The 16,461-nt window shown below is 38.1% G+C and overlaps 1 protein-coding gene and 1 pseudogene across 5 annotated transcripts in view; one reads left to right on the forward strand and one right to left on the reverse strand.

The window, feature by feature from the left end:
* Nucleotides 1-16,461, reverse strand: part of LOC133978509 (uncharacterized) — a 455,381-nt pseudogene that overhangs the window by 62,511 nt on the left and 376,409 nt on the right.
* The window catches only part of LOC133978513 (ral guanine nucleotide dissociation stimulator-like), a 69,128-nt gene that overhangs the window by 13,863 nt on the left and 38,804 nt on the right, over nucleotides 1-16,461 (forward strand). For 2 of the 5 annotated variants that reach the window (XM_062416767.1, XM_062416768.1), the window contains exon 1: nucleotides 6,082-6,318. The exons of the other annotated variants lie outside the window; for them this stretch is intronic. In XM_062416767.1, coding sequence (XP_062272751.1) covers nucleotides 6,130-6,318 — 189 coding nt within the window. In that variant the 5' untranslated portion in view covers nucleotides 6,082-6,129. Of the gene's footprint in view, nucleotides 1-6,081; nucleotides 6,319-16,461 lie in introns of those variants that run through there. 5 annotated transcript variants of the gene reach the window in all.

Below are 16,461 nucleotides of genomic sequence, written 5' to 3' on the forward strand. Positions count from 1 at the left end.
TGAGGCTATATAGAATAAAATTGACTCGGTAATAGACATCAGGACTCTGGTGTCTGGTGACAGCAAACCACATATCTCCTCAAGGACCCATTAAATGTGTTGTTTGTACCTTCGTCTTCACACTTAGTCGTTCAGGTTCTCTCAACCCAACACCTGTCAGTCATCTTGCCGAGGTAACTAGCGTCTGTTCGGCTTTACAGGTATAGAAGATGTAGAAGGAAAGTGTAGGATGTTGACTTAATGTTTAGTTTCATATTGCTGTGTAATCCACCTTTGGTCAAAACCACATGATCAGCGTTTCAATGTGTTGTTTCAATCAAGCAATCAATCATCTATTCCTAAAAGGGTCAAAGATATTGATAAAGGCTGAGAGCAGAGCCCGAAATGATGTCTTAAAGGAATAAAATCTGACCTTTTTAAGCTGTAATCAACAAAAGTTTGGTACATCTCTACCTGATAAATGTGTTGAAGCTGCATTAATTGATCACCTGGGGACAAAAGGACTCTGCAACAAGCTGATCAATAAAACAAAGTTCTACCTTAGCTCACCTTACAAAGTTGTTATGGCAGCGATTAGTCAATTGATTGACATTTAATCGGTAATGAAAGTAATTGCTAGTTGCAGCCCTATAATATGGTGTATTTAAACATCTAGCTAACACAGAGCAACATTATCATTTGAAGCTGTTTTTGTGTCCACCTGATGAATAGAAATCCAGTATCCACTTGTCTTTTAGTTCCGCATCTGACTCTTCAGCTGCTAAATGTTCCACTTTCTCCACCAGCTAGTCTCTAACTCTGTCTGTCTGCTGTTTGGTGCAGAGCTGGAGGACTATAGTAGGGTTTTTTTTAGAGCTTTGTTGATGAAAACAGCTGCTGCTGGAAACATTCAGACTTAACCAGACAGTAAATGTATCGTAAAACCAAACATCGGAGCTAAAAGAGGCTCAGCAGAGTTGGTGTTTGTCACTCTGAGCAAACCTTTTAAGAGTACAGGTAGTGATGCGCAACTGCACATGTATAGATTAACACTTCTTCTGCTTCTTATTGCTTATTTTTATGTGACCAAAAGTTGCATTTTTCAGATTTATACGACTGCTGCAACAACATCTTCTTGCACTGACTTTTATATTCACATCGAAGCTTTAAAATCAGTTTATTTGCCTGTTTTTTTTTCTTTCTGTTACGTAAGGCCGTACTCGTCCATGTCTGACGCTCTCATTGGCTTTTATTTGTTAAAGATTTATTGTTTGTGGAGCTCTGGGGAACACTGTGCGCCTGGCAGCTGCCCAGCCAAACCACTGGCCTCCAATGCTGCCCACTCAACCTCCACTGGGGGTGCAGTGCGTCTCTTAAATGGCATCCTGACAGGAGTTTTCCGGGATTACTTTACTCGTATAGAGAGACCAGCTGGGTGTGGTCAAATGGCAGCTTCTTTAATTATACTGCTCTGAATCTATTTGCGTATGCATCAGAGTAAAAGCCTGTGTTAATAGAGTAAGAGAGAGTAAGAAAGTAAGGCAGGCTGTTAGCATCAGCCTCCTCAGGGAACAGTAAAATCATGTCGGAGCAGCCGGAGCCACAGCAGCAGCAGCACAACAACATCCTCTGGTATTGATTTCCAGCAGATGGAAGAAGAGTTTCAGTTAAATCACAGCAGACTAAAAGTTGGCCATCTCTCCGAGCTCTTAGAGATTTCTGGGATTCAGCTCGTAGGTTCCTTTTTTTTCCTCTAGAGAACAGATACCACAGTCGAGGTTGATGTTTTCCGCTAGTCTTTTAATCCAGATGTTTTATTCAGATGTTTTTTGGTCAAATTTTTCTTCTCACGAGGTCGGAAAACAGAAACAGAAACAGCAACCTTAAACAACAACTTAAGTTAACTATTGTATCAGTCGTCCAACAGATGTGACTCATGATGTCATTTCATTGTCTTCACACAATTTAGATTCTGATTCGGATCAGGTGTCTCATTGCCTTTTAAAAACCTGCTAATTATAGAATATTTTCATGACCCTTCGGTTTCATCAGGCTTCTTTAATGTTCCACGAAGGTAGAAAAGCTGTTTCTTAAGTTTTTACCATTCAGTAGCCTGTAAATAAAGGTGGATGTAGTGAAATGTGAGTCACCTGTTAATTTGCATCGCAGCCAGTTTGAAGGAGTTTTTGGTTGATGCCATCTTTTCCAATTGGAGCCGGGGCTCTCCAGGTAGCACAGCAAGGAGTGAAGCTGTGTTAAGATCCTTTATTGCTAAAAAAATACCGAGCAGTTTCAACCTCACGGGATCTTCACCAGGGTGGAAACAGTGAGAACAAATAGCTTACAGCTGGTACCCTGAGGAGGAAATACACTGGAAATAAACAATATTGCATCACACACAATAATACCAAAATATCAACAACATGGAAAAACAGGGCAGGTACCATAATCAAGTAACTTTAAACTTTGCAGAATATTGCAACAATAGTCTGATAGTCAATAGTTTCTAAAATGACCACCAGCATACTTATAATTTAGAGATTGAGACCAGAATGACTAGAGGTTGAGGCCAGTTGTGGCATTTTAAGGTACTTCTACATCGGCTTCAGCTTTGCCAATTTAAACAAAATATCAGCTTAAATGCAAGAATATCAGCACCAACATCAACCTGCAAAATACCATATTGTGTCTCTTTCTCTTTCTCACACACACACAAACACACACACACACATTGACACACAGTGTTTTCTCCTCCGGCAGCTGCAGATTTGCGAGTTATGAAGCGCAGCAGCTCATCGATGAAAATGGTCAGACGTGTTTGTGGTCGGATTCACGCTCAGCTGGTGCAGCAGATGTTTTTGTTAAACTTGCTAAATGACTTTCACACCTGTTCACTCACTGTTGCAGCCTCAGTGTGTGAGAAGCCAGTTTGTATAATGTAGTTCTCTTCCAAATATGCCTATAAATATCATTAACTGAGGTCTGCCATTGATTATCTGTAAAGTAGAGAGAGTCAGTCAGATTTAATACCTGTTTAAAACTAGCTGGATTCATTTGAGTCCATTTAAAAAGCTCAATAAGTGTCTTATTCAGATGCCTTCATGGTACCTTTGTGTTTACAGATGTTGTTCCTCATATTGGCCAGTAGGAGGCAGTGTGCGTTATTAAATCAACAGAGATAAGTTGATTGGTGTCCTGCCACTCAGACAGAAATCCTTCATCAGGCATCCGTTCAGCAGCAAGTTAAAACAATGAACAGGATTTTTTTATTTTACAGATATTTTCTTTCTGTAGTGAAGATGTCTCCATTTTTACTGGTTTGTCGATGACTTGGACTCGTCATTTGTGTTTTGTTGGCAGCTGTAAAAGACATGTTCATTAATCTGGAAACATTTTTATCATCCATTTATAATTCAAATTGTTTTTTTGAGCCACAATATGGTATTTTTCTCAATTTTAACATCATTCTTAACTAAATATCTTTGGATTTTATACTGCAAGTTAAACAAAAGACGACATTTAAAGACGTCAGAGCTTGTGATTGACATTTTATAGACCAAACAATTATTTACTTAATCAGTCAAGTATCATCAGAATAATTGATAATATAAAATATAAATTAGTTGCAGCCCTACTCAGATTATTTAGTCCGGTTAAAGCAGTAATAACTAACTATAAATACTGTTTACATAATCTTAAAGGTACATTCATTCAAACTTTAACTTAATGTGAAAGTACAGAAGTATTGCCATTAAAATATATAATATGTAATAATAATGATATAATAATAGAATTAAATCAAAGTAAAAGGGCTCATTATACAGATTGAACCCTCTAAAGGTGTTACAGAAGTTATTATATAATTTTTATTTTATTATTTTTAAATACATTATTTTACATGTGAGTAGTCATTGCTAATATTTAGGCTAGGACTCATTTGAGTTGCTTTACTTTACTGCTGAATATTTTATTAATTATATTTTGGGTTTTTTGTGTAAAATCTGAATCTACAAATAATGTAATTAAATACTAAATGAATCTATTCAAATTTAAGGAAAATGGTGTAAAAAGTAAAATACTTCAGTATAGTTAGTTGTAGCATAAAATGGTAAAATTGCATATAAAATAGAAATACTGAAGTAAAGTAAAAGTATGTTTAAGTAGTGAATAATTACAGCAGTATATGAGTGAATGTATTTTAACCTGCAGCATCAGTAAACTGGACATGTGTGTGTGTGTGTGTTGTCTTTTCACATGCCGACCTGCTGCCATAGTGAGAGCAGAAAACACAACACCATCACTTCCCCCAAAGGCATGACGTCAGAGTGGAGAAGTTTAACGCTGCCTTCAGGGACACCTCGTAAACTTGTAGAGCGCGTTGTAAATATGAACGCGCAGCACAGTGTGGCCTTTGTAAGAAAACTAATAATGCCTCTGTGACAGAAATAGTTGTTTTATGGATGACACCAATAAATATCACATGATTTTAATTCATTAACTCATTAATGCAGAAACCTTATATTGTAATTAAAATGGTTAGTAATGAGGTCTGACATACTGAATCACCACCACAAAAAAAAGCTGCAAGGAGTAGTCAACAGAAAATGAATTTCTAACTTTGTTATTATATTATATTGATAGTTTCGGTCATTGTCTCAAGAAAAAACTGCTTGGTTTTCTGGTTCCAGCTTCTTAAATGTGAATATTCTCTGGTTACTTTACTCCTTTATGGATAGTAAATGAAATATCTTCGGGTTGTGGATTTTTGGTCGGGACAAAAGTGATGTCAAGCGAGACATTTGAGGTTGTATCTTGAGCTTTGGGAAACAAAGATTGACATTTTCATCATTTTTTGAGATTTTATAGACCAAAGAACTGATCGATTAATGGAGAATTATTAGTTGCAGCCCTTTATCTGTGTACGTCTTCCTCCACTGGATGAGTTATCTGTCCAGAATGTATACAAGAGAATCTCAAGTGTGTCTTAAAACAACAGTCAGGAGCCCAAATGAACATTGAAACCTGTTTTATTTGCTGTAATCATTCCTCCTGTTCATACTGACCATTAGAAGATCCCTTCATAATGCTAATATGAAGCTTCAGCCGTCCAAATGAGTCAAATCAAGTAGATTGTTTGAACGTTACAGTGTTTTTAGTGCTAATACTTCCATCACAGCTCAACAGGGAAACACTAAGAGGGAATCTGATGCTAAAAAGACTGTAAATGTGTCAGATATCACTTGATATGACTAACTCACACTGATGAAGCTCAATATAAGCTGATCATCTACTTTATAATGACTGTGTGGCCCCAAGGGTTATTATAGTTTTGAAATTTCCATTTATTTTTATTTTTATTTAGTTTTTCAGTTAGATTTTTCTTTAAATTTCAGTTTAGTTTTAGCGAGTTTAACAAGTGATTAAGTAGTTTTAGTTTGTTTTTATTTCGAAGAATTTACTAGTTTTAGTTTTGGTTTGAGTGTTTTAGGTATGAGGAGGAAAGCCTTGATTAGTAGAAGCTGTAAAGGATAAAATAATGCTGACACTGTGTTTCAAATGAGCTGTGTTTGTGTTTGTCTCCCTACTGGTACTAACCCGTTATCTCAACAAGTCAAACTGAACAGAAAACAGTAAAAATGGAGAAAATGAAAAGAAAACTAAAAATAAGCTGATTTTATCTGCAATTCAGTTTTACATAGTTTGGCATTTTTTCCTCTGCTAGTTTTAGTTTTACTCTTAGTTTTAGTGAACTATAATAACCCTGGTGGTGGACACACTGTGGATTTTGTCTTCCATCACTTTACATTGAAAGCACATTATGAAGGAGATCTTTTTAAAAGTCAGTATGAACAGGAGGAATGATTACAGCGATTACAGGAATGATTCACTGCTCATATTTAAATCCTGACTGCTGCTTGACATCACACTTGAACCCTCTTCTGTGACACTGATATTTCCGACAGCCGTGAAAGCAGCACAGTGTGTGGAGGGGGTGGGGTTTAGAAAAGCCCCTAGAGTGAGTCATGATTCCTCTAAACAGCGGCGATGATCCGCAGAGAGAAGCAGTGACTCTCTCTTACTTTTGGAGACGCGGGTAGAAAACAAGTGAACAATGTCTCAGTGACTGATCTCTCGGGTCCGCGGGCATCCATGGTCTATCTCCCGGGGATGCAATCCGAGGCGCACAGCGTCAAGCCGGGACAGCTGGTGGAGATGTTTGACTCGTCTTGGAGGGTGCGGAACATATGGGACGGGGTGAGATTGGAGGTGGTCGAGGACCGCAGCCCGGTGGTCCTGCACAGCTTCACACACCTGGACCCGGACCTGCCCCTGCTGGAGGTGAGGGGGGTAGGAGAAGGGATGGAGGAGGTGGAGAAAGTGTGAAGGAGAGGAGAGGATCGTTAATTGATGCTGGTTGTTGTGCTCTGAGGAGGAGATGTAGGGAGTTGGTTTTGGGGGAGTCTTAATTGGCTTCTGAGCTAATGAGGAATTATTGTGTTGGTGCGTCACATTTACAAACATGAACATGACTTTATATCTATCTATCTATCTATCTATCTATCTATCTATCTATCTATCTATCTATCTATCTATCTATCTATCTATCTATCTATCTGTAATGTGTTATATGGCTCAAATCTACAAATGAAAAAAGAACAGCGTATACTCAGCAAATACTATCTATCTATCTATCTATCTATCTATCTATCTATCTATCTAAGTAGTAGTATATAAAAAGAGAGAGTGTTTGATATAATTTGACTGCTCTGTTTTTGTTTTAGTTCTGGATCATTTCTTCCACTTTTAGGCCCCAAGAATAAACAGTTTATTACATATTTAAACATTTAAACAGCTGGACGTATCTGAAATATACAGTATAGGTGTCTTCGTTGTTGTTATGTATCCTGGATGATGTCATCAAACGTGAAGGCGTCTTACTAATCTTTTAAAACCCTGCAAAGCTTTATTACATACACGTAGATGCCAATTCAAGAGCTTACGGAGGGTGTGAGGGAGGTAGATGTTTCATGAAGATTTTAGAAAGTAGAAAATAATATCAAGGCAAAGACATTTAATGTGACTGTTGAGACACTCCCCAAGAGGTTGGCATGAGCCACAATGACAGGATGACTTGCTTTTTCACAGGTTTTCCTCCTGTGGTTATCACCCCACCCTCTGTAGGCACATTTATTTAATTCACTAGTGAAGTGAAACCGACTGAAAGCCTCCTGCGTCGCTGTTGCTGAGTCAGATCTGACCGAATGTAATGAAATATTGAACATTTTGATATTGGGAGTCGGCGATATGTTAGGTATATCACATGCTGGTCTTTGTTTTTGTGTTCTAGGATTCAGAGTTGTACTTTAAGCAGGTTAAGAAGCTAAATGTGTATAGACTGCTTGTACATTATACATCAGTGAAGTGCAGAAAATACACTTAAGCTTACATAAATCCATCACGTTATGTGACAACTGACGTCATGTTTATTGATTGAGTCTTGGGCTGGGCGATATGGACTAAACGAAATATCACAATATATTTGACCAAATACTCTTGATATCGATACATATATTGAAGGGATGCTATTGGTGCTTTCATAAAACACAATGATAATTTTGATCATTAATCGTCATTAATGTGGATATAATGAGTAAATGTGTAAAAGCAGTCTGTTAAGTTTCACAAAAATACATCACTTTACTGTAATGCCGCTTTTAAAAGAAGGAAACACTTGTGCCATTTCACAATCATATGATGTTCAAAGTCTAAGACAATATCTAGCCTCATATCATGATAATGATACAATACCGATGTATTGCCTAGACCTTACTGAGTATTTGCATGCTTGGTTCAGGTCTACGCCCTCATTTTGCAAAAAAAATGCCTTGAGTGTCCATACATTCACTGCTGCTCTCCTAAAACATCTGATCTTAAAGGTGAGGTACTCGAGCTGACGATAACTACAATCGTTATGCTACAGCAAGAGCATCATGAGGAAAGTAATGTAATGAAATCCACGCAAAGGATGGACCGACAATGCGTGGGGGAGTGTGGGGTACTATATCGGGATAGGTATCGTTATTGCGATATTAATGACTTATATCCGGATCATATGGCCCAGCCAGAGTCCAATGAGCTGGACTAAAAGTCGCAGGTCCGAAATGTGTCCGAAGTCTCTACCTGTTTGCTGTATTCACCCACCGCCATTTTATTTGAGTGTCTGACTACATCCACCATGAACTGTACATCACATGAACACTACTCTTTTCTAACAATCCTACAATGCAATCAGATGCTTTTAAATGTTGCAAAACTTGTTGTTGTGCAACTCTCAAAGCAGACGGCAATGACGCTAAATGAGGACGATTTAGAGAGCATCCGAAATCTCAATTAACTGCTCACTAACGAGTGAAATATTGAGTGTCGGTCACACAGGGAGCAGTTAATGAGTGAACAAGGGAGTGATTTTAGATTTTATTTTATTTTTTTTTTACTTTATCCTCATGGCCAGCTCCAACTTATTCAATTTCTATAACTCTACTTGTTTACTTCCCACCGCTTCGCCTTCCTCTTCAGCTCATGACTCACATATATATTTTCACGGCTGTCTGTGAAAATGTCTTTTTTAACGGTTTTTATGGTGGAACATTGTCCAGCTCCTTACATCCCCCAGCACTCTATCAGATAAGGAGGGAGGATGAGTAATCATATTTATCGGTCTTACGTAAGTCTGGGATGGGGCGCTCAGCATCATAATTTATACCACATGGAAGACAATCTGGCCTTCGCTTTGATGGGATAACATGTTCTCTCTTTCTCTATTCCTGGTCTGTTTTGTCGACATCTTTTAACACAATCAGAACCAGGTGTCACAAGCCTGTTTTTCTTTTTAAGACCTGGTACGTTTCCCTTTTGTGTCATCCTGAGCTCCCGTCTCCAGCTAACCTGCTCTGCTTCGTCTCTACACTCTAATCTAATCCTCTCCTCTAACACAATTACCTAATACTTAATCCCCGTCCTGCAGAAGCAGAGGGGTTTCCTCCACAATCGCCGCCTTTCTTCCCCTCCTGCTACAGAGGCTGAGGTTATTTGATGCCGGTGGTTCTGTTATACAGTATGGAGGGTCAGTGGGGGTGAGGTGGTTGGTAATGAGAGGTGGGGGTTGGGGTGGATTCAGTCATTTGTTGATCCCTGGGGCTCCATGTAACCGGCACCAGCGTCAGAGTAGACTCTACTCTCTCTCTCTCTCTCTCCATATATATATATATATATATATATATATATATATATATATATATATATATATATATATATATATATATATATATATATATATATATATATATAATGTAACAGAGAGGGTCACATGGCTTTGAAATGAGGGTTTGCCATTAGATCAGGTTGCTGCTGTCTTACCATAAACTGGAGCAACACAGCATTATTTTTCTAGCCTGAGTCTCCTTTCATATTTGTGCCTTTTATAGTTTTGCATGTCAGGAGGACTGAATGAGTCTATGATCAGCTAGATGCTGCTAAAACCCAACTTCAGCAGAGTTAAACATCACACCGCCTACTTATTTTTGAACCTGAAGGTGATATATTTTAAGCTCATCTTGGTGGCTTCAGATGGCTTATTTGTCCAACCAATGGTCCAAAACCCAAAAATGATCATCAGATAGAACCTGAGACCATAACATGTTTAGCATTTTTGCTTAAATTGCCTACCATTTGATTTATGTTAGACCTGAACAAGTATTAAATGCCAGCTTTTTGTTCTCGACAGCTTTTGGTGCTGAGGACATTTAGTACTAAAAAGTGTTGTGGTTGGATACTCATGAGCGCCCACTTGCAGCTTGTTTACACTCTCAGTGCAGTTTGTGTTTGCTTTCCATGGTTGCCTCAGTTTTGATTTATACATGTTGAGGTAGATATGCTTTGAATATCTCAATAAAGGGTCCTGATCGATGCTCTGTATTTTAAAATGCCAAATTTAGTCTTGAAAGAGTGAACGGTGGATACGAGATGCTCAGCTGATTGAACATCATGTTTTTTCCATTGGTTTTGTTTGAATATGTAACCATGTTTTCCATATTTTCATGGGAGCCAAGAAAGCAGCTCCAACACAGACCTAAAGAGCTACAGTCAAACAGTATACAAGAGTGCTAAAAATAGCCACAATTAGGAGCTCTGAGAGCTTTTGAAACACTAGTCCAGTAGCAAACCAGCAGGATTAGGAGCCAAATCCACATAAAACACTTCTAAACAAAGAGTAGGCTGATTCTCATTGTCTCAAGAGGCTTCATACAGTAAGTGGTTCAAACTGTGAGACAAAAAGCAGCTTATTCAGTTAGTGTACATCAGAGAAGGAGGCCTGCAGCTTCTAAACAGTTCAGACCAGTTCAGGACTGAGTCTGATACAACAGAGGCTGCTTCTGTCTGTGTGGCTTGGTTCACGTTCACACTCAGATCTGAGTAGAGATCTGTATATCTGATTCTGTTTCTATTTCAGGGCGTGATCCATATACAGTACAGTTAGGAAGAGACAGTGAAATCAGAGACATACAGTACAGTGACTGAAACTGAATCTGAGTTGAGGCGTTTCCATAAATACAAAATGAATCGGCGGTGCAGCTTTCTGTCTCTGTCTCTGTCTCTGTCTCTCTCTGTCTCTGTCTCTCTCTGTCTCTCTCTCTCTCTCTCTCTCTCTCTCTCTCTCTCTCTCTCTCTCTCTCTCTCTCTCTCTCTCTCTCTCTCTCTCTCTCTCTCTCTCTCTCTCTCTCTCTCTCTCTCTCTCTCTCTCTCTTATTGTTGTCCGGTTGAGTGCTGACAGTGACTCAGCCGAGTTTACAAACAGTCCCAGATGAATAATGACAGAATAACACAGTGCAGCTCAAGTTAACCCACATGGAGTATATAATCTCATATGCAATCAAAAACAAACAGGAGCAGGTTGCATCTAAACAGTATGATCTATTTTTATCCAAGTTTTTTGTATAGATATCTGAGGAGGAATCAAATCTTTGCAGAGTGAGTGAAGTTGAAGCTGTGATGCTTTTTGTCTCATTTGAGATAATCATTGATTGAGGCTCAGGCGGAAGTTTGGCTGAGCAGCGCTGAGAAACAGGAGACGGACCGTCCGACCCGAGTCTGCACAGAGGAGCTTTTGTTTCCGTGGTTCGGTTTTTTGGAGGGAGACGGGAGTCTTGCTGCTGTGTTCAGGATCTCAGCAGCAGACAGAACGACAGAAACAGACAGTGGCTGGAATGTGAAGGTCTAACGCCTGGAAAAAATACTTAATTCACAGAGTTCCTTTAAATCGTCTGATTCTGCACTCTCTGTCTGTCTGACTGGACTGCTTCTTACACAGTACACAAGCAACAAAACACATATTAACTAAAGTTTATTTACAGAGTGCTCTTAATCAAAGGTACAGTTTTAGAGTTTATTGGCCTCCATGTGACGTGAATCTAAGGGTCTCTAATCAGCCTGAACAGCAACGAGCTGCATGGAGTTGTCCTTTTTAAACTTCTCATCTGGACTTAATTAAAACTTGGAACAAAATCAGATTCTGAGGCATGTAAGTCTGCATGAAGCTCACATCTGATCCCAGCAGGGTCACAGCATCTGAACGTCTGAGGGTTTGCAAAGAGAACAAGAAGACTGGAGAGAAAGTCAAGCAGCTGTTTTAATCCAGATTAGGAGAGATTTTGGTGGGGGGTTTTTGGCAAGACAATGCAGCTATAAAACCTGCTAGAGCTGCAATGATTAATCAAATAGTTGCCAATTATTAAATTAATTGCCAGCTATTTTGATAATCAACTTATTATTTTTAAAATGCACAAATTCTCAAAATCACCAGAAGATTTTTTTTTCCAGATTCTCTTGATTCCAGCTTCATATGTGAATATACTATAATAACTTGGGTTGTTTGGGACAGAAGAAGACATTTGGAGACATTAGCATGGGCATGGACAAACCAAACAATCAAGAAAACAACCGACAGATTAATAAATAATGGAAATAATGAATAGTTGCAGCCCTGGAACAAACTACAAGTCGAGGCTACTGCGGCTACAGAGATGTAGATCATGTAGTGACACTAAGACCTGTGATTAGACAACATAAGCTGCTGCTGATGCTGAGTCTTTCAACCTTCTTACTGCTGTAAACTTTACCATTACATGCATCGGATAACATGCATCTAGCAAAGCTTTCTCCTCTGCAAACATTCACAGTTACATTAATCATTCAAACACCAGCAGTAGTCTCCTATTCAATAATTAGGTTACCTGGATGTAACCATTCAGGATTCATGTGCGATAGTGCTATCAACAGGTGAAATTAGCCAAACGTTTCATTAGTGTAGTGTGGCATTTGCTTTTTTGTGCTTTAGCTTAAAATTTGACGCTGTTGGACTCAGTTGGAGGTAATTGTGTGACGAATGATAAATTAAAATATTTCACACCTGGCCAATTACTGCATGAAGGGACATGACTGTTGGATTTGTCTGTTTACAGAAATAATGGACACAGTCAAAGACAATCAGACAAGCACTTTGTTGAAAGCATACTTTACTCTGAAAGTCTATTATATTGTATTCATAATTAGACTCCCCCGAAACCAAAAGCTGTACGGAACAACAGTTGAGAGAGTTGGTTGTCCTACAGATTAAACCTTTGATCACACAAACAGGAGATAAAGCAGCTACATCACAAAGTTCAAGAACTCCACCTGTGTTTGCCTGTTAGAAAATGATGAAAACAAGGTCCTGCCAGAGTCCTGAATGCAGCCTTTATTGAGTCAGATAGTCGAGGACAGGCGGGACAGAGAAGGTTCTGGAGGGATTTGATTTGATACGGCGGGATTATCTGGTTCCTGTAGCGGAGGGATTGGAGGTCTTTACTGCACCGTCTCGGCACAGCTGCGAGTTTTTAGCTTTCCTGTTTCATGAAGTGATTTAATTTCCCTTCTGCAGGACACGATGAACACAATACTGTTTCTTTGAGGATTTATTTTCATTATAAAACTGTTTTCCCTCCATTGTTTGACATGGTTAAATATTACCTCCTCTCTGGTTTCAGTAAATATTTCAGTTGGCTCATTGCTTTAATTACGTACCCTTATGTTAACTCGACTCTTAGTTTAGTCTGTTGTGAAGATGAGACAAGTCGCTCTGATTCTTTTTGACACAAATACTTTCCATCTGGAACATTTTGACAAAATAATCTGAATTCACGGCCCACTTAGAAGCTTTTTTGACTAGGTTTCAACATCTCAAGTTAATCATCAGCAAATGGAGTGTAATAATAATCGTGGTAATGCCTAACTTTGATGAGGAACATGAGCTGTGGTTAAGACCTCCAGTAAGATTATTTTGTCAAACTTCTAAATCCAGAGTTCAAAAATGAACATTTAAGATAAAATCTCTTGTGTAATCTGATTTGATTTTGCTTTGTTAAATTACAGAAGGACATGACACCAAAGATCAATAATAAAGTAGAGTTACAACTAATGAATATTGATGAATCTACTCATTATTTCTTTGATTAATCATTTATCTTGTGTTTTTTGCACCATACCTTGCATACTACATTTATTTTGCACTTACTGTAAAAAAACAAAACAACCTTTGTATGTTGATATTTAACTGTATATACCTTTTTTCTTAATGCTACTTGTATATTGTTTGGTCTATTTTATTGCAAATTTTATTATTTTACTCTGTTCTAATTTTAACTAAGATTGACATGTTAATTATGACTAAAGCCTAAAATGATGTGCTACCCTGAGCTGGACAGTTTATTATTGATCTTACAGTTGAGAAAACATTTTCAACTCAAGGTCTACTTACAACTTTCAAACGTATTAGGCGATCCTAACCCTTTTTCAGTTGGTTTTAAAGACTAAATTCATCCATCAATCAAACATTCTCCTCTTCTAATAAACCAGCACTGATGCCCAACAAGCTGAAAATAAATCCCCATAAAATAGATAAAAACGGAATATAAACTTTATAGCATAATAAACTGTGAAAAACATCCAAACAACAATATAAAAGACTGCGATTAATAATCAAAGTCCCAATTTATATCCTCTGTATAAAGTTCTGGTTAAACTGGTTTAAACTTTCCATCATTCAAACCATCCTCCAAAACAAGCAATTAAATGGAGCTTGAGTTGAGATTTTTTTGTCAATATCTTCTTTATTCTGAGAAACAACCAAAAAACCCCAACAATCATTTAATTTACAATGATGTCAACTGGAATATTTAAGAAGCTGCAACCACCATGTTTGGTATTAAACTCACTAACTAATTGATTATAACTTATTTTCTGTCTCTCAGTCGAATTTTAGAAACTGCACAGAAAACCTGTTACGTGTGAACGAGGTCATCTAAACCCCAACAGCAATAAGTATAATAGTTCAGGCAAAGAAAAGGTGAAAATAAAAGAAACTGGGACGTACATGGTCACTGCCAGCAGCACCAAAAGTGAACACCCTAAGTGAAAGATAAGCGCTTTAATGATACTCCGCACATGCATGTTAGTGATTGATAATGGCTGACAAAGCTGCTGGTGATATCACCAATACAGTGGAAACAGCTTATAGTCGTCATGACTGCCTGGGTCAAAAAAGTCACTGTAAGAACATGATTATTAAAACCACATTTTACCATCTAATCAACACTATATTTATTACATGGATTTAAAGTAATGAAACAGACCGCTTCGCCATTTACTGAATTTTATTGATTGTTTAAAACACTGCTTGATGTTTCGTTGCTGTGTCTCATTGGCTCGATTTCGGGAGTTTGTCATCAGCTTTGAGGATACAATGTTTTTAGTTGACTTTTTTTTTTCCTGTCATGGTTTACAGTGACGAGCAAACAGCATACCACGAGGCAATAATGGCGCTGCTAAGTACATGTATCAAGGGAGTAAAGTTACAAAAAAAATTACCATAGTCAAAAAATTGTTGTAATGTATGAAAAGACCCAAAATGAAGGCTTTAGGCAGACTAGATTTACTATAAGCTAATTATTTATTCCTTATTTTAGATTTTTTTTGGACACTTTCGCCTTTATTGTACTGGCAAAGTTACTGGTAAAGAGGCCAACAGGAACCATGGGGACAGAGAAAGGGGTATGACATGAAACAAAGGTCTCTTTCTAGACTCGAACCAGGGACATTGTGGATATTTGGCAGTAGTAGAGTATCCACTTGGCTATCAGGGCACTCCTAAGCAAATTACTTACAACAGCATTTGTGCTGGACTGAATCTGTCCCGACCTTTTTGATCCGTAGAAGCGGTTTCCAACTGTAGCTGTCGCCCAGTTTCAGGCACTACAAACACAAGAGGGTAAAATAAAGGTTTAGTTTGTCCTCTTGTGTGCTAAAGGATAGGAAAGGTGAAAAATTAGGAATTATTACCAACTGGGTGGCTGATACAGATAACTTGAAGGCAACTTGAAAGAACAGAAAACCTCCTCCACTTAATCAGTTCTGTCATTTTGACTTCACATCGATTTCTGTGACACTGTAAGCACACCCAGATGATCTGGAATAAATCAGAAGCTACAGCTATGTTGGAAGAAAAAAAAATCATCTGATGGAAGGAAATGTAGTTTGAGGTCATCGGCCAAAATCTAATCAGTTGTTCTTTGGCCCACGGCCGGTCTGTCAGCTTCAGTTCACACAAAAATCTGTTCGTGTTCATGTCAAGTTTTCGCTTGAGGACACAAACAAATGTAAAAATAGACTCTTTGTGATGGTGGAGAAATGATCCAGAACATTTTACATTAGCTCTGATGCAGAGAGAGGACTAAAAACAACTTTAGTAGCAGAGTTTCACCACTTTTTTCTCCTCCTTTACTCTAAATGCCAAAGTCTTCAAATGTTTTATCCGATTAACAGTCCAACATCTAGAAGATATTCAATTTACTGTTGTTGTATAATTATATGATGATTGATTTTCTTTCATTGCAACTCTAGTAAAATGTCATATGTCTCAGCTCTAATTTGTGTTGAGCAGTGTGCACATTTCGACATGTTATTTTTGTATTAAATCAAATTTAGTCAAATTAAATCGCTGTTGTGCACTTACTGGAAATGATGGATTAGCGATTTGTGTTATCATCTAAATTAATCCAATAAACCTACTGATGGCTTATATCTGACAACAGTATAGTGGTGCTTATTGCAGAAATGTATAACGCAGCGATGTTCACTGTAGTTACAACGTCCTCAAGCTTCATTTCCTGTTTGAAAAGTGGTGCCTCACCTTCTGCTACGGAGCCAAGATGGCGACCGTTGAGAGTGAGAAGTGTCTATAGTACCACACTCAACTTGAGTGCACTTATAGTACACTGCATGTTTCCATACTTCTCAGTGTGAACGCACTTATGCACTCAGAATATTATGAAGTGTAAGAACAGAAGAAGAGCTTTGAGAAGCAGCAGTATACTTGCTTAGCATCAGCAT

This window comes from Scomber scombrus, chromosome 4, assembly GCF_963691925.1.
Source record: "Scomber scombrus chromosome 4, fScoSco1.1, whole genome shotgun sequence".
Classification (NCBI taxonomy): domain Eukaryota; kingdom Metazoa; phylum Chordata; class Actinopteri; order Scombriformes; family Scombridae; genus Scomber; species Scomber scombrus.